Raw genomic sequence first — 18,483 nt, 5'->3', positions numbered from 1 at the left:
TTGCGTGTGAAGCTAAGCAGCGTTGGTCCTGGTCAGTCCCTGGATGGGAGACCAGATGCTGCTGAAAGTGGTGTAGGAGGCACCCTTTCCTCTGGTCAAAAAAAAATATATATATCCCAATCCAGTGATTGGGGACATTGTCCTGTGTAGGGTGCTGTCTTTTGGATGGGATGTTAAACAGGGTGTCCTGACTCTCTGTGGTTACTGAAGATCCCATGGCACTTATCGTAAGAGTGTCCTGGCTAAATTCCCAATCTGGCCTTCATACCATTGTGGCCACCTAATCATCCTCAGTTTACAATTGGCTCATTCCTCTCCCCTGTAACTATTCCCCAGGTTGTTGCTGTAAATGAGAATGTGTTCTCAGTCAACTTATCTGGTAAAATAAGGGTTAAAAAAAGTGTGTAGCAGCCTTTAACTGTGAGAGTAAGTACACTTGACAGAGTGTAAACAGCTGTCAGATATTTGTAAGAAAGGGAATAGCTGAAAACAACAGGTAAGAGTACAAGGTAAATGATGTCATTTAGCTGAGGTGTGTTGGCTGCCGCTGAGCGACTGCCAAATCAAAGGTGTTTTAAGGGGCAGGTGACGTTTGAAAGGTTGTTACAGGCATACGGTATTCACAGGCCAGTGTTTGAAGTCGGGCTTATGTAAGATGCTTCCTTTGTCTCCCATGCAGATGACGGCTCTGTTGATGTGATACATTCTCCAATGATCAGACGTAAGGTGCCTCAATCACAGCTAATGTTATCTTAGTCACTCAGGCACGGCGTGCTGTGAGGTGTGTATGTCAGGGAGACTTTCAATAGGACTCACAGGGGGGCCTGTTTATAAATCCCTGTCTCTGAAAGAAACCTTTTGTGTCTCTAAATATCCCTAAATGAATGTGTTATCTAATTTAGCTGTTACCCTATTCATGTTTTCCTGCTTCGTTGTGCGTGTGTGTGTGTGTGTGTGTGTGTGTGTGTGTGTGTGTGTGTGTGTGTGTGTGTGTGTGTGTGTGTGTGTGTGTGTGTGTGTGTGTGTGTGTGTGTGTGTGTGTGTGTGTGTGTGTTTGTGTGCATCTGTGAGCAGGTGGGACCGTGCGTGTGTGTATGGTTGTCAGGATTAGTATATGTGTTTGATTGTTAAAAAAATAAATCCGGTACTGGTACTCCCTATATATAGCTCTACTCTAGTGTTACTATTTTTCTTTTTATTATTATTTATTAACTCAACATCGTTGGACAGGTGTATAACATCGAGCAAACAGCCATGCAATCTCCATACACAAACATTGGCAGTACAATGACCTTACTGAAGAGCTCAGTGATTTTCAACGTGCCACCTTTCCAACAAGTGAGTTTGTCAAATTTCTGACCTGCTAGAGCTTCCCCAGTCAACTGTAAGTACTGTTGTTGTGACGTGGAAACGTCTAGGAGCAACAACGATTCAGCCACAAAGTGGTAGGCCACACAAGCTCACAGATCGTGACTGTCGAGTGCTGAAGCGTGTAGCGCGTAAAAAAATGTCTGTCCTCGTTTGCAACACTCACTACTGAGTTCCAAACTGCCTCTGGAAGCAATGTCAGCACAATAACTGTTCGTTGGGAGCTTCATGAAATGGGTTTCCATGTCCGAGCAGCCGCACACAACCCTAAGAGCACCAATGCCAAGCTTCTGCTAGAGTGGTGTCAAGCTTGCTGCCATTGGACTCTGGAGCAACATCAGTGCCCGACCTAACTAATGCTCCTGTGGCTGAATGGAAGCAAATCCCTGCAGCAATGTTCCAACATCTAGTGGAAAGCCTTCCCAGAAGGGTGGAATCTGTTATGGCAGCAAAGGAGGGACAAACTCCATATTAATGCTCATGATTTTGGAATATGATGTTCGACGAGCAGGTGTCCACATACTTTTGGTCTTGTAGTGTATATCCCATATGTTTTTATGTTTGTTGCCTGTGTGTTTGCGTGGGACATGGTTTGCTGGAGAAGATGAGATTGTGAGTTTTCTCATGTGAGCACCATTAGTTGAGAGTCAACAGTTTCGCTGATGAAGACAGAGGTAGAGGAAATGGCCCCTCATAAATACCCTGCTACTGTACTGTAGTCTGTCTGTGTGCTGCTGCTTCCCCGCCGACTACACCGCCGAGGAGTGAGAAGAGGAGTTGATGATCTATAGGGCCATTAGGCCTCTAACCCCTAACTCTCTCACTTTACTTGCATCTCTGTCATTACTACCATTATGCCTTGTTCTCTGGGCCTGGTGCCCACCATTGGAGATAGAGAGAAATAGAGGGAGAAAGAGGGAGAGAGGATGACCTGTGTGATAAAGACGGGGAGTGGTGTCATGCATTACTGATAGTGAGGGGAGCAGGAGCAGCTAATATGCTAGATAAGAGAGGAGTAGAGCACCGACACCACTCTCTGTGATGGATACCTTTGGTCTGGTCTTTCTGGGGAATTATCCTGTTAGCTATTCCTATTGGACAGCAGAGAGGAAGAAGGGGCATTTGTTTTGCTTATTGTGTGATAGGGTAGACAAAGGTGATGTTAGAATGACACAAATGATGTTATGTTTGAGAGCAAATGATGTTATGTTTGAGAGCGGCTCCTTATGTTCATCTTGAAATGACACTGATCCAGTCTGGGATGAAACACGTTCAAGGTACCGGTACGTGATGGTTTCTTAAGACAGAATCTTATATCAGAGTGCAATGAGCATAATGAGTAGCTCTCCATATAAACTTTTACTCTGAGTCAGGTAGGGAAAAATGAACATCTTATTTCAGTGTTGAAGTGGACGACACATTTAAGATGTTAAATCGCTTAGTCGACGGGTGGATTTTAATCCTCAGGCACATTGACCACATTTGCATGCCCACCAATATCCCGTTGTTATTCGGGATACTCAAGTATTCCATTTTTGAGTCGACACATATAAACATCATATCCTGTTTAAAATAACCCGAAAAAGCTTGTGTCCCGGTTATGAGAAACCCGGATAAGATGCCTGGGACATGCTGATCTAAGACGGGATACTGTGGCATGTAAACATCTTATCCCATTTACTGTTGTTTTTGCGATCTGCACAAGCTCAGTTTCACATATCATGGGTGTTGTGTGATAATGTTTTCATCTGATTGTCAAACAAATAACTTAAATAGTAGGCTATACCTGCGCAGTTCGAGCTGCCATAACAATTCCACAATTTATTTTGCTGATACACCGTAGCCTACTGGCTTAGGCTCCTTTCACCACTAATTTAGATACGTTTCTGTTTATCATTTAGGCCATATAATAATTTCCGACATTTGGTAGGCCATTTGTTTGTCAACTATAGTTTGATACATGCAGCTTCTCTTCTGTCATAAATTGTTGCCCCAGAAGACTAAATAAAGTAGTGCTCACCAGAATAACACTTTACATTGATAGAATGAATGCATTAGTAATCTAGTTAACACCAGTGAAGTTGTCTGTTTAGTTTATGGACCTGCGAGAAAATGCAATAATTCCAAAACAGTAGAAAGATTGTTTTAAGCAAATGAAAGCTGAGAAAACAATGGAACGCGGTTCTGGTAAGACTTCAGTTCGTCTTGGGTACATATTTTATGTGATTGAAATACTCTGCTTGCATAACAGTGTCAAAGAAAGTCTCAAACAAGTTACACACGCATTCATATTTTTTCAAGAGACACTGAAAGAAAGAAATCATATTTCTCCACCCCTGTTCCCGAGACAAAATGTATATTTGTTGTATAATTGTACTGCAAAAATGTAATATTATATGAGGGTACATGTGAGAGGTTATAGGCCTACAGTCAGTGTCCACATTTCAGTTACTATTCCATTTAACCTCGTGAGCGAGATATCAAAAGTGTATGTAAACAGTTTATCCAGAATAAGACCTTAAGCGGGATATAAGCTACTCTCCGTAATACTGTACGCATGTAAAAGTGGTCCCTGACTAAGAAGAGGCTTGGGCTCAAACTCTGACTCTGAGTATTAAAGTCAGCTTGTTTGTGTCAGATGTTGGCATTTGTTTGTTTGGCCTGTGCTCTGCTAAGCCGGAGAGATCCCCCTGATGAGGGGATGCCAGGCCGGGCCCATACTGCACCGTTAGGAGCTGTTGAATACATGAATAAGTGATACAGGCCTGTAGAGGGTCTTGAGGGGGGAGGGATTGGGGAGCAGTATGTTAGCGTCTCAGTGGCTGCACCTCTTCTGGATGGCCAATGAAGCTCCACCCTCAGCATAGCCACTTTTACACACACACACACAGAGAGAGAGAGAGAGAGAGAGAGAGAGAGAGAGAGAGAGAGAGAGAGAGAGAGAGAGAGAGAGAGAGAGAGAGAGAGAGAGAGAGAGAGAGAGAGAGAGAGAGAGAGAGAGAGAGAGAGAGAGAGAGAGAGAGAGAGAGAGAGAGAGAGAGAGAGAGAGAGAGAGAGAGAGAGAGAGAGAGAGAGAGAGAGAGAGACTAATGAGAAGCCAGGAATGGCAGAGGAAGCCAGGAGGAGCACTGGGGGCTTACGTATAGTCTGGCTCCAGGGGCCTAATTTATACATGTTGGGTATGCACAAAATATGCCACAAAACATGCTTGTGCCAGTTGTCACCCAAAAATTGGCATTTTTTAAAAACTAAACATGAGCATGTGCTTGTCCTCCCACAAACTTTAGACCATGCGTATGCAGTTTCTAGTGGTTGAAGAATTGTATTGCAAGAAGGCAAAAGTAGCCTTGTGCAAATGGGGAATATATTATCACGTATTCATAACCAAAAAGTATATATTTCTGATTATTTTTTAATTTCCATGATCAATAAATTCCTCACCTTTTCTGACTGATGGTTTCGTACAAAATAGTCAATAGGCCTACAACAAGTTAGGATAGGCTACCGTTTGTCCCATCTCTCATTTAACTGGACCCACTTCTCAGTAGTAAATAGATAAGCTTCCGGTGTTTAAAGTATTTTGCTCTATGCGATCCAAAATATAACGGTAGAACAGCAGTTCACCTTTTCCATTGACGTTTGTAGGCTACGTCTGAATACTGTAATGTCACATTTCTCGAGTAGACAATGTTTCATTTATAAACGTAATACATATATCATGAACATTGCTGTCACGTTCCTGACCTGTTTTCCTTTTTCTTGTATTTATTTAGTTGGTCAGGGCATGAGTTGGGTGGGTTTGTCTATGTTTGATTTTCTATGTTGGGATGTTTGTGTTCGGCCGGGTATGATTCTCAATCAGAGACAGCTGTCAATCGTTGTCCCTGATTGAGAATCATACTTAGGCAGCCTGGCTTTCACGTGTGTTTTGTGGGTGTTTGTATCTCGTGTCAGTGTTCGTGCCACACGGGACTGTTTTCGGTTTGGTTACGTTTGTTGTTTTGTGTCTTGAAGTGTTCTGTTTTACTTTCATTAAATAATGAACACTAACCACTCTGCGTGTTGGTCCGATCCATGCTCCTCCTCGTCTGAGGAGGAGAACGACTATGACAGCCGTAACAGAAACACCCACCACCAATGGACCAAGCGGAGTGGAGAAGGGCGGCAACAGCAGCGGGAAAAAACCCAGGACTCCTGGACTTGGGAAGAGATTCTGGACGGCAAAGGACCCTGGGCTCAGCCAGGGGAATATCGCCGTCCCAAGGCGGAGTTGGAGGCAGCGAAGGCAGAGAGGCGCTGGTATGAGGAGGCAGCGAAGGCAGAGAGGCGCTGGTATGAGGAGGCAGCGCGGCGACGCGGTTGGGAGCCCGAGAGTCAGACCCAAACATTTCTTGGGGGGGGGAACACGCGGAGTGTGGCAAAGCCGGGTAGGATACCTGAGCCAACTCCCCGTGCTTACCGTGGAGTGAGAGGGCGTCGTACTGGTCAGACACCGTGTTATGCGGTAAAGCGCACGGTGTCCCCAGTACGCGTGCTTAGCCCAGTGCGGGCTATTCCACCTCGCCGCACTGGTAGGGCTAGGTTGGGCATCGAGCCGGGTGCCATGAAGCCGGCCCAACATATCTGGCCTCCAGTACGTCTCCTCGGGCCGGCGTACATGGCACCAGCCTTACAGATGGTGTCCCCGGTTCGCCAGCATAGCCCAGTGCGGGCTATTCCACCTCGCCGCACTGGCAGGGCTACGGGGACCATTCAACCTGGTAGGGTTGGGGAGGCTCGGTGCTCAAGAGCGCGTGTCCTCCTTCACGGTCCGGTATACCCGGTGACACCTCCACGTACCAGTCCTCCGGTGGCAGCCCCCCGCACCAGGCTGTCTCTCCGGGTTCTCTCTCCAGCTGCTCCCACCTGTCCAGCGCTGTCAGAGCCTTCCTCCTCTCCAGCGCAGCCTGAGTCTGAACTGCCTGCCTTCCCAGCGCTGTCTGAACTGTCTGCCTGCCCAGCGCTGCCCGTCTGTCCTGAGCCTTCAGAGCCGTCTGCCAGACAGGATCCGCCAGAGCCGGCCAGCCAGGATCCACCAGAGCCGTCCAGCCAGGACCAGCCAGAGCCGTCCAGCCAGGACCAGCCAGAGCCGTCCAGCCAGGACCAGCCAGAGCCGTCCAGCCAGGACCAGCCAGAGCCGTCCAGCCAGGATCCGCCAGAGCCGTCCAGCCAGGATCCGCCAGAGCCGGCCAGCCAGGATCCGCCAGAGCCGGCCAGCCAGGATCCGCCCCTCAGTCCGGTGCTGCCCCTCAGTCCGGAGCTGCCCCTCAGTCCGGAGCTGCCCCTCAGTCCGGAGCTGCCCCTCAGTCCGGTGCTGCCCTTTGGTATAGTGGGATTGACATGGAGGGTGGCCATTGGGAGGAGGCCACGGAAGCGGGGTTTGACTATGGTGGGGACCACGACCAGCGCCAGAGCCGCCACCGTGGACAGACGCCCACCCAGACCCTCCCCTAGAGTTTATGCTGGTGCGCCCGGAGTTCGCACCTTAAGGGGGGGTTATGTCACGTTCCTGACCTGTTTTCCTTTTTCTTGTATTTATTTAGTTGGTCAGGGCGTGAGTTGGGTGGGTTTGTCTATGTTTGATTTTCTATGTTGGGATGTTTGTGTTCGGCCGGGTATGATTCTCAATCAGAGACAGCTGTCAATCGTTGTCCCTGATTGAGAATCATACTTAGGCAGCCTGGGTTTCACGTGTGTTTTGTGGGTGTTTGTATCTCGTGTCAGTGTTCGTGCCACACAGGACTGTTTTCGGTTTGGTTACGTTTGTTGTTTTTTGTCTTGAAGTGTTCTGTTTTACTTTCATTAAATAATGAACACTAACCACTCTGCGTGTTGGTCCGATCCATGCTCCTCCTCGTCTGAGGAGGAGAACGACTATGACAGCCGTAACAATTGCACCTTTTCTGGCCATGATGAGTTCATGTTCCCCAAGTAGCCATACAACAAATGACCTTATCTCTAATTTAAATGATCCTATTAGATAGGCTATTATGATTTCAAGTATTTGCTCTATGCATCGGAAAGGGAGCGTAGTTTATAACATAGGCTACAGTAACATTTTACAGGTGAACAGACAGTTGATATGTTGCATTGAAGTGTGTAGGCTACCACTGTAAGTAGGCCTATTGTAGTTCAAACATTTTTCAGAGAAGACAATGTTTCAGAATTCATGGGCATTGCAGCACATTTAGGTTTGGGAGAAAGTCAATGCAAAACATTATTGAATTCAAACGATCTGTTTACAGGTCCACAGTAGTTTGCAATTGTTTTTGTGTTTCAGAAACGGTCCGATACAGCAAATGTCACTGAAAAAAAAAACTTCTGCCAACACCTCCAAAGTCATTTGATCAAGTTCGCCATTGATATTTCCTTTAGATATACCGTCTTGGCCTAATTCCAATACTACCAAAGTATGCAGCCAATAATGGCGTTATTGTCACCATAAAAGGTGAATGATGGGCGTTAATTCAGGCAGAGTTTTAGTTCATGCTCGTTCACACGTGCACAGTTTGACGACAGGTCTGATTTATAATGGGAAATGTGTATGACCTGTATGGGAACTTCAACAGTGAAGAGGCGACCCCGGGATGCTGGCCTACTAGGCAGAGTTGCATAGAAAAAGCCATATCCCAGACTGGCCAATAAAAATAGAAGATTAAGATGGGCAAAAGAACACAGACAGTGGACAGAGATATGGCTTTTTCTTTGCAACTCTGCCTAGAAGGCCAGCATTCCGGAGTCACCTCCTCACTGTTGACGTTGAGACTGGTGTTTTGCGGGTACTATTTAATGAAGCTGCCAGTTGAGGACTTGTGAGGCGTCTGTTTCTCAAACTAGACACTCTAATGTACTTGTCCTCTTGCTCAGTTGTGCACCAGGGCCTCCCACTCCTCTTTCTATTCTGGTTAGAGCCAGTTCACACTGTTCTGTGAAGGGAGTGGTACACAGCGTTGTACGAGATCAGTTTCTCTGCAATATCTCACATGGAATAGCCTTCATTTCTCAGAACAAGAATAGACTGATGAGTTTCAGAAGAAAGTTATTTGTTTCTGGGCATTTTGAGCCTGTAATCGAACCCACAAATGCTGATGCTCCAGATACTCAACTAGTCTAAAGATGGCCAGTTTTGTTGCTTCTTTAATCAGGACAACAGTTTTCAGCTGGGCTAACATCATTGCAAAAGGGTTTTCTAATGATCAATTAGCCTTTTAAAATTATAAACTTGGATTAGCTAACACAACGTGCCATTGGAACACAGGAGTGATGGTTGCTGATAATGGGCCTCTGTACGCCTATGTAGATATTCCATAAAATATCTGCCGTTTCCAGCTACAATAGTAATTTACAACATTAACAATGTCTACACTGTATTTCTGATCAATTTGATGTTATTTAAATGGACAAAAAAATTGCTTTTCTTTAAAAACAAGGACATTTGTAAGTGACCCCAAACTTTTGAACGGGAGTGTAGGTGTTCCTTTTGTCCAGTTGGGAAAAGGCAGTGTGGAGTGTAATAGAGATTGCATCGTATGTGGATCTGTTCGGGCGGTATGCAAATTGAAGTGGGTCTAGGGTTTCTGGGATAATGGTGTTGACGTGAGCCATGACCAGCCTTTCAAAGCACTTCATGTCTACAGACCTGAGTGCTACGGGTCGGTAGTCATTTAGGCAGGTTACCTTCGTGTTCTTGGGCACAGGCACTATGGTGGTCTGCTTAAAACATGTTGGTATTACAGACTCGGACAGGGAGAGGTTGAAAATGTCAGTGAAGACACCTGCCAGGTGGTCAGCGCATGCTCGCAGTACACGTCCTGGTAATCCGTCTGGCCCCGCGGCCTTGTGAATGTTGACCTGTTTAAAGGTCTTACTCACATCGGCCTCAGAGAGCGTGATCACACAGAGGATAGAGAGAGTTTTGTTGTCGTTGAGAACAGAATGTATATTTATTTTAAATAACATTCTTGGAAGGTTCTTTCAACGTTACTAACATTTTTTTGTATTTTTTTTATGGAAAGTTTTCTTAATGTTCTGAGAACACGAGGAAACACCTGTAGGAAACGTTATGCTGAAGTACTGAAATTCCCACAGAAGAACATTGTTTCTTAACGTTCTTTGATCAATTTGAAAACATTACTTTAAATAAAACTACAAGGAAACCTGTAGGAAATGTTATACTGAAATTCCCACCTAAGAAACATATGGTTCTCAGAACGCTATCTTCTACCTAGGTATCCTGTACCATTCCCAGAACATTGTGGGAAGGTTGTAGGCAAAATAACCATAGGACAACCATGCTATCATCAAGCTCTAAGAAACATATGGTTCTCAGAACGTTATGTGCTAGCTGGGAAGTGGGTTTGAACGGCTTCCTGTGGTTTGAAGCTTTGTAGGACCTCTTCATATCTGAGGGCAGGCCTAATGTGTCCTCTCATTGTGTCTGCTCCTCAGTAACATGGCAGAGCAGCACAGGTCACTAACACCAGATCCATCTGCTCAAGTCAGGAACAGGAACTAGCTAGCACTCGTTTCTCCTGCTGGTTGAGAGATTAAAATGACGGCCGTTAACTTTTATCACTGTCCATCTATTCATAAAATGATAGTCTCTGCTGCTGTAGTGTTGGGAAAGAGAGAGAGAACAGAGACAAATGAGTAGTACTCGATTGGCGCGACTCGCCGCTCTTTACATAGAGTTTACAGTTCTTTTAAGAATGGTGAAATATTGTAGTTACTGTGTACTATGTGCTACCTGCCTGTGTGCCGTGTGCCGTGTGTGTGTGTGTGTGTGTGTGTGTGTGTGTGTGTGTGTGTGTGTGTGTGTGTGTGTGTGTGTGTGTGTGTGCCGTGTGTGTGCCGTGTGTGTGTGTGTGTGTGTGTGTGTGTGTGTGTGTGTGTGTGTGTGTGTGTGTGTGTGTGTGTGTGTGTGTGTGTGTGTGTGTGTGTGTTTTTGATTGACTAGTTTTTGATTGAATTGCGCTTTTTACGATATATTTATCTCTCAGGCGTGTAACAGACAATCAGGTATTCTATGCTTTCACAATTTGTAAGTCGCTCTGGATAAGAGCGTCTGCTAAATGACTTAAATGTAAATGTAATGTAGTCTAAATGAATGTCATTCTGTATAAACCTTGACATACCAGCTGTATAACTGAACTCCTGTCCTGACCTTTGACCCTTGTGTGTCCTGTCTGCAGCTGGAGGTGTCTGTGACAGACCTGAGTGGGAAGCTGGTGGAGGGTCCTGTAGCCCTGCTGGTGGACGTCAACGACCAGAATGACAACAGGCCCATCTTCAAGGAGACCCGCTACGCTGGGGAGGTGCTGGAGGGCTCACCTACAGGTAGGTGGCGGTGCTCTCTTTGCTTATCTATGGCAATGTTGACCAGGGTCGTATTAATCAGTGCAAAAATGTGCTAAACATTTTGCAATGGAGAACGAAAGCATTTATGATTGAACAAGTTCAGGGACTCCCTCCACGTTTTGGGTAATTTGCCTTATTTTAGTTCCTAGTGAAGATGACCACGGTTAAGGGAAAGCTGGTATGAAGATAGTGATGCAGTGTCATCATCAGCCTACTGCCACTGTCAGCTGTGACCGTTCTTTGACCCGACTTCATATTGCTGCGTTAATGGTGGTCTGATGTCTGAGACGAGCTGAAAGCAGCTGAGAGGACAAAAAAGGGCCAGGAAAATGCAGGAGTAATTATGGTGTCATATTGATTATTTGTGTACCGTACTTAAGAACAGAATTGACTATATCTTCAATTTTGAAAGACATCCACCAAGACTGAACTTTGAAAAACATTCATCAAGAATCTCTGAAGAAAACATGTTTTCCCCCCATTAATGTGTCAGAATAATACACGTGTTTCATACCTTGTCAGACAATGTGACCATAGAAAGGTGAGCATTATCATTTGAGCTTTCATTCCTTTTTTTCATTTTACGGGACTATTGTTGTTGTGTGTATGTTGTTTAATGACTCACACAGGAAGCAGACCATTTGGAGAGTGGATGACTCCTTTCTCCTCTCCTCTTCTGTGTGCTGCAGAAATAAATTAAAAAGTCAGGGAAACAGAGCAGAGCCTTTGGAGGTCTGAACTTTTTCCTCTGTTCTCCAGCTGGCTCTACTGCTCTGCTATCCCCGGCTCTTGTCCCTTGTCCTCATTCTCTCCTCAACCTCTCTGGGCTGGTTACTGTGACAACCTCAAACACTTTTGGCTTACACCAGTCACAGAGGACCTCACCCTCCTGTGCGTGTGCGTGTGTGTTAGTGGGTGTGTACGCGCGTGTCTGTATTAGTGTGTGAGAGAGATAGCGAAAGAAAGACAGAGACAGTGAGTTTGCACAACACAAAAGGGTAATGAGACAGAGCAGAGATGATATCAGGACCTAACTCTGTAAAGAGCTGACTTGTGCTCATATCATTAGCACACAAACAAATATACTGTACATAACACTCAGTAGCAGCTGTAGCAGCAGAAGATAAGGCTGAAAAGTCATCAGGCAAGAGACATTAATCACACAGTCAGTAGAGTAACACAGTGTTATTCCCCATGGTGACAATAGTCTTCAACTGCAGTGTTTGCCTGTATGGATCTTTACAGCTAGGCTAATGAAAGCATAATGATGTGCTAGCTATCACTGGGGCTATAAAACAGTAGGCACAGGGTTTTTGGTTGCACATAGAACTAATATTGTGAACCAAAGCAGGTTTTTCTAATAGCCAAAGGGCCAAATGATGGAACTACTTTAGAGTTCCCTGTAGCTCTTTGTAAAGTTATGGCTAAAAGCCTCGCAGCGAATTGTGTGGGATTCAGGAATATGACAAATACCCAGCAGGCTAGGTTTTATTGGGTTATGGAGGTTTAGGCCAAAATACAGATGAATCATCTTAGTTTTAAGTCTGAATCCGTTTACGGAGACAAGTTAACTCAAGGTTTCGCAAACTCAGCTGCCATCACTTTGCAGAACTCATTTTCTGCCTAGTTTGGATTCAATTTTTATCTACAAAGTACATTCAGGTCCTCCCGTGACTCGGTTTAATAAGATGGATGCTGATTTGTTTTATTTGCAATTATATGTTTCATAGACACTCTGGTCTTGATTTAATTTCACTATGTCTTCATCTGACATCTCTTTGGAGCAGTTGCCATGGTAAATCAAATTGAAATGAGGGATAGGACTGATGATGTACAGAGGAGTCAATTCAATCCCTGCTCTCACTTCACTGCTACACTGCTCATGGTTGGTGTGGGCTGGGGGGGGGGGGGGCAGGGGGATACATTTTCTGTAGACTTCTGTAGTAAACTGTAGTATACTGTAGCATACTATACTACACATTGTAGTATCCCTCAATCATCTGTAGTACTTAGTATAGAATTGTGTAGTATACTGTTGAATACTATGGTAAATACTACAGTATTATTCACAAAACCCTACAGTCCACATTTTTTTTTACTGTAGTAAATACTACAGTATTTGTATATACCCTGCCAATTCCCCTTCTCCATAAGCCAATTTGTGCCACCTGTAAATGAGAAACGTACATGCCAAGTATAGACCATATATTGTGTTCCCTACAGGTTATAGAAAAGAGCAGAAGCTCTGAACTCTCCATTCAGAATCCAGTCCTAGCTACCTACTTACCTATCTAACTACCAGCCTACAGATAATGGAAAATAGTTTTTTCCCAGTTGAAAAACAGAAACACTTTAGTAAATACGACAGTAATGTCCCCAAAAATACTACAGTACACTACAGTTTGCTAAAATACTACAGTAAATACTACATTATACTTTACTGCAGTCTGCAAAAACACTAGAGTAAATACTACAGTATACTGTAGTATTTTATAGTATACTACAGTAAATACTAAAGTCTGCAAAAAACCACTACAGTGAATACTACAGTAAAGTCTGCAAAAATAATACAGTGAATACTAAAGTATTCCAACTGTATTATACACTACAGTATTTGTTCATGTAGGTGCACAGTTGCAATGTAGCTGTCTATGTGGGAGGGGTGGACGGGGGTGGGTGGGAGATGAGGTTACAGGGATCAGTCCCATATTTATGCCCTCTGCCAATACCTTCCTAATCAGGAACTCAGCATTTGTCCCCTGACCCCTGCCTCATTAATCACAGAGGTGGACGGGTCTTGGACCCCCAGTGTGTCCTGGCCTGTCAGTAATATGGCCCCTGGACCACACGCCACCAGGGTTAACCCTAACTCTCCCATACTTTACATTCATGTGAAACACTGCCTATACATGAGTGTATTTGTGTTTTTCTTATGTGTGTGTGATTTGGATAACAATGTGTGAGCACCAATCATGTTTCTGTGCTTTGCCTTATTTTATTTACCTCACCCTTTAACCTGCATTTGTTCTGCAATATTCCACGCCATTTTGCTTCAAGAATAACTTAACTATACCATAGAAGCATCATTTCCCTAAACAAGCCCTTTAAACTACCATGGAAATTATGCAAATTGGACTTGTGTGTGTTTTACTGTATGGATATGAGATTTCAGTATGGTGGTCTGTGTAGCAGTAAGTGGTGGCAGTGGGATGTGTTTGTCTCTGTTGTGGGGACTGCAGGCATCAGGGGAGGCTGCACGGGACAATGTCACACTGTTTCTGACATTTCTGTGCAAACTGAGCAACCCTGAGCCCAGCTCTCCTGGCAAGCCTTTCTCCCCCTTCTGTTTACTTACCCACTCCTTTTCTGTTTCTTTTTTACTATTTTTCTCTCTATCTTAATCCTCTCTCTCTGCTATACATGCCCCAAGGCTTTACTCTCTCAATTTCTTCTCCTTTCTTCTCCTTTCTTCTCCCAAGCACCCCCTCTTTTTTGACAGCCTTGGAATAGTTGGTCTGCCTTGCTACAATTCCTTGGCATAGCCCTATACATTTACATCTTCATCTTCTGTATGGAATCAAAGGCACATCTCTATTTGTCTATTTGCGTTCAGAATTCAGTGTTAGGGGTGTTTTTCTATATCAAATCAAATCATATAAAATGTTATTAGTCACATGCGCCGAATACAACAGGTGTAGAACTTACAGTGAAATGCTTACTTACGAGCCCCTAACCAACAATGCAGTTTTAAAAAATGCGGATAAGAATACGAAATTAAAGTAACAAGTAATTAAAGAGCAGCAGTAAAATAACAATAGTAAGACTATATACGGGGGGTACCGGTACAGAGTTAATGTGCGGGGGCACCGGTTAGTTGAGGTAATATGTACATGTAGGTAGAGTAAATACTACAGTATTTGTATATACCCTGCCAATTCCCCTTCTCCATAACCCAATTTGTGCCACCTGTAAGTGAGAAACTTACATGCCAAGTATAGACCATATATTGTGTTCCCTACAGGTTATAGAAAAGAGCAGAAGCTCTGAACTCTCCATTCAGAATCAAGTCCTAGCTACCTACTTACCTATCTAACTACCAGCCTACAGATAATGGAAAATAGTTTTTTTCCAGTTAAAAAACAGAAACACTTTAGTAAATACGACAGTAATGTCCCCAAAAATACTACAGTACACTACAGTTTGCTAAAATACTACAGTAAATACTACATTATACTTTACTGCAGTCTGCAAAAACACTAGTGGCTTGTGTAAGTATTCACCTCCTTGGCATTTTTCCTATTTTGATGCCTTGAAACTTGGAAGTAAAATGGATTTTTTGGGGGTTTGTATCATTTGATTTACAGAACATGCCTACCACTTTGAGGATGCAAAATATTTTTTATTGTGAAATAAGACAAAAAAACAGAACTTGAGCATGCATAACTATTCACCCCCCCAAAGTCAATACTTTGTAGAGCCACCTTTTGCAGAAATTACAGCTGCAAGTCTCTTGGGGTATGTCTCTATAAGCTTGGCACATCTAGCCACTAGGATTTTTGCCCATTCTTTAAGGCAAAACTGCTCCAGCTCCTTCAAGTTGGATGGGTTCCGCTGGTGTACAGCAATCTTTAAGTCATACCTCAGATTCTCAATTGGATTGAGGTCTGGGCTTTGACTAGGCCATTCCAAGACATTTAAATGTTTCCCCTTATTAAATCACTCGAGTGTTGCTTTAGCAGTATGCTTAGGGTCATTGCTGGAAGGTGAACCTCCGTCCCAGTCTCAAATCTCTGGAAGACTGAAACAGGTTTTCCTCAAGAATTTCCCTGTATTTAGCCCCATCCATCATTCCTTCAATTCTGACCAGTTTCCCAGTCCCTGCCGATGAAAAACATCCCCACAGCATGATGCTGCCACCAACATGGTTTACTGTGGGGATGGTGCTCTCGCGGTAATGAGAGGTGTTGGGTTTGCGCCAGACATAGCGTTTTCCTTGATGGGTAAAAAGTTACATTTTAGTCTCATCTGACCAGAGTACCTTCTTCCATATGTTTGGGGAGTCTCCCACATGCCTCTTATTTTTTCTTTAAGCAATGGATTTTTTCTGGACACTTTTCCGTAAAGCACAGCTCAACACAGTGGAGTGTATGGCTTAAAGTGGTCCTATGGACAGATACTTCAATCTTCGCTGTGGAGCGTTGCAGCTCCTGCAGGGTGATCTTTGGTCTCTTTGTTGCCTCTGATTAATGCCCTCCTTGCCTGGTCTGTGTGTTTTGGTGGGCGGCCCTCTCTTGGCAGGGTTGTTGTGGTGCCATATTCTTTTCATGATTTAATAATGGATTTAATGGTGCTCCGTGGGATGTTCAAAGTTTCTGATACTTTTTTTAGAACCCAACCCTTATCTGTACTTCTCCACAACTTTGTCCCTGACCTGTTTGGAGAGCGCCTTGGTCTTCATGATCCCGCTTGCTTGCAACAAAATAGGAAAAACGGGGGGGGGGTGCGGGGGGGGGGGGGGGGGTGCGGGGGGGGGCGCAATGTAAATAGTCTGGGTAGCCATTTGATTAGATGTTCAGGAGTCTTATGGCTTGGGGTAGAAGCTGTTTTGGACCTAGACATGGCGATCCGGTACCACTTGCCGTGTGGTAGCAGAGAGAACAGTCTATGACTAGAGTGGCTGGAGTCTTTGACAATTTTTAGGGCCTTTTTCTGACACTGCCTGGTATAGAGGTCCTGGATGGTAGGAAGCTTGGCCCCAGTGATGTCCTAGGCTGTTCGCAGTACCCTCTGTAGTGCCTGGCGGTCGGAGGCCGAGCGGTTGCCATACCAGGCAGTGTTGCAGCCAGTCAGGATCCTCTCGATGGTGCAGCTGTAGAACCTTTTGATGATCTGAGGACCCATGCCAAATCTTTTCAGTTTCCTGAGGGGGGAATAGGTTTTGTTGTGCCCTCTTCACGACTGTTTTGGTGTGCTTAGAACATGTTAGTTTGTTGGTGATGTGGACACCAAGGAACTTGAAGCTCTCAACCTGCTCCACTGCAGCCCCGTCGATGAGAATGGGGGGCGTGCTCGATCCTCTTTTTCCTGTAGTCCACAATCATCTCCTTTTTCTTGATCACGTTGAGGGAGAGCTTGTTGTCCTGGCACCACACGGCCAGGTCTCTGACCTCCTCCCTATAGGCTGTCTCGTCGTTGTCGGTGATCAGGCCTACCACTGTTGTGTCATCGACAAACTTAATGATGGTGTTGGAGTCGTGCCTGGCCGCGCCGTCATGAGTGAACAGGGAGTACAGGAGGGGACTGAGCACGCACCCCTGAGGGGCCTCTGTGTTGAGGATCAGCGTGGCAGATGTGTTGTAACCTAACCTCAGCTCAGCTCTCAGGCCATGTTTGTGTTTTGTCTGCTAAGTATTTTTTTTTAATCCCTCTCATGTAGTATTTGAACATGACGCAGTATAAATGAACGTATTCCATATAACTGGATTTCTGCTAGTGTTACCATCTAATTTGTCTCTATCAGAAGTAATTAGGGTCGGGGCTCCCACTGTGAGAGTGGATGTGAAGGACGCCTCTGCATTCCTCTCGTCTCTGCAGCTTTGACCAGACTGAAAAAACTTATGTCATAAACATAGGGATACAAACACACACACAGAGATAGAGAGAGAAGAAAGAAATAAAGAGAGAGAGACAGTGACAGAAAGAGAGAGAGACACACACACACACAAACACACTCACTTACACAAATAAATGGTCAGGGCAAAGCTCTTGTGTACACTTGTGCTCCATCCACTAACATTTCATCATCTAACAGCAGAACATACCATCCATTACAAACCATTCATTGACACTCCATGCAATGATGCTAAATCAAATAGCACTATCCCATTATCCAATTAACTCCCATGTGAGGATACTCTGGAGTGTCCAGATATGCTCTTCTTAATGACCCCTTGTCCAGACTTATCCACAGTCACGCTGGGTTCGATGTTTATCTGATCTCTCTACTGCAGCCTAATCGGTGCAGCCCAACTTCCTCCCATGTAGTTCACCATCTGACTGAGACATTTCTGCGTCTCCTGCCTGTCACAACTGAACAGGGAGCAGAAGAGCTGAGAGACTGCAGGGGTGTTGGGTCATCAGGCTCAGAAAATAAAAGGAAAACAAAATCAATACCTAATTGCCAAGACAGGCCCCCATGGAGGACTAGGGAGGCCAGAGCACAGATTGATCCGGGAGAGAAAATGATTGGGCCGAGGGTGACACTAATGCTGGCAGGTAATTTGTAGTATAATGGTGGCTTGTCTGTACCATTAGGATTTCCTCACACAATCGTCTGGGTCTCTCACAGCACAGACCCACTACTGTTCACAACTCCGGTAGCGTTTCAATCCCACAATGCCTAATTATCTGTCCTTCAAGCCAAGCAGCCACCCCAGCCACCCAGCAAATTAATGTCTGTGGTATCAGTGGAGCCAGTGTGTTTAGGACTGTCATCTCTTAAGGTTCAGACACACTGGTAAGATTGTCAAACGTCTGCCTGCCGACAACACTTAGCACGTCTGAACGGAGTGTCACACAGCAGAGACCTTGAAGTAATCAGCCAGCCTTAAAATACTCCAAACCATAAGGTGGCAGTAGTGTTGTTTGGCAATGCATGTCTGTGTGTGTTGTTTTATTTACATTTACATTTTAAGTCATTTAGCAGACGCTCTTATCCAG

The 18,483-nt window shown here is 44.7% G+C and overlaps 1 protein-coding gene across 2 annotated transcripts in view; it reads left to right on the top strand.

Moving 5' to 3' along the window:
- cdh13 (cadherin 13, H-cadherin (heart)) overlaps window positions 1-18,483 on the top strand; it is a 568,028-nt gene that overhangs the window by 255,856 nt on the left and 293,689 nt on the right. For both annotated transcript variants that reach the window (XM_039017434.1, XM_039017433.1), the window contains exon 7: window positions 10,599-10,743. In XM_039017434.1, the coding sequence (XP_038873362.1) occupies window positions 10,599-10,743 (145 nt within the window). The remainder of the gene's footprint in view (window positions 1-10,598; window positions 10,744-18,483) is intronic.

The sequence above is a fragment of the Salvelinus namaycush genome, chromosome 21 (assembly GCF_016432855.1).
Source record: "Salvelinus namaycush isolate Seneca chromosome 21, SaNama_1.0, whole genome shotgun sequence".
In the NCBI taxonomy this organism is placed as follows: Eukaryota; Metazoa; Chordata; class Actinopteri; order Salmoniformes; family Salmonidae; genus Salvelinus; species Salvelinus namaycush.
The sequence above is the reverse complement of the archived record's forward strand: the minus strand, read 5'-3'. Positions and strand labels throughout refer to the sequence as shown.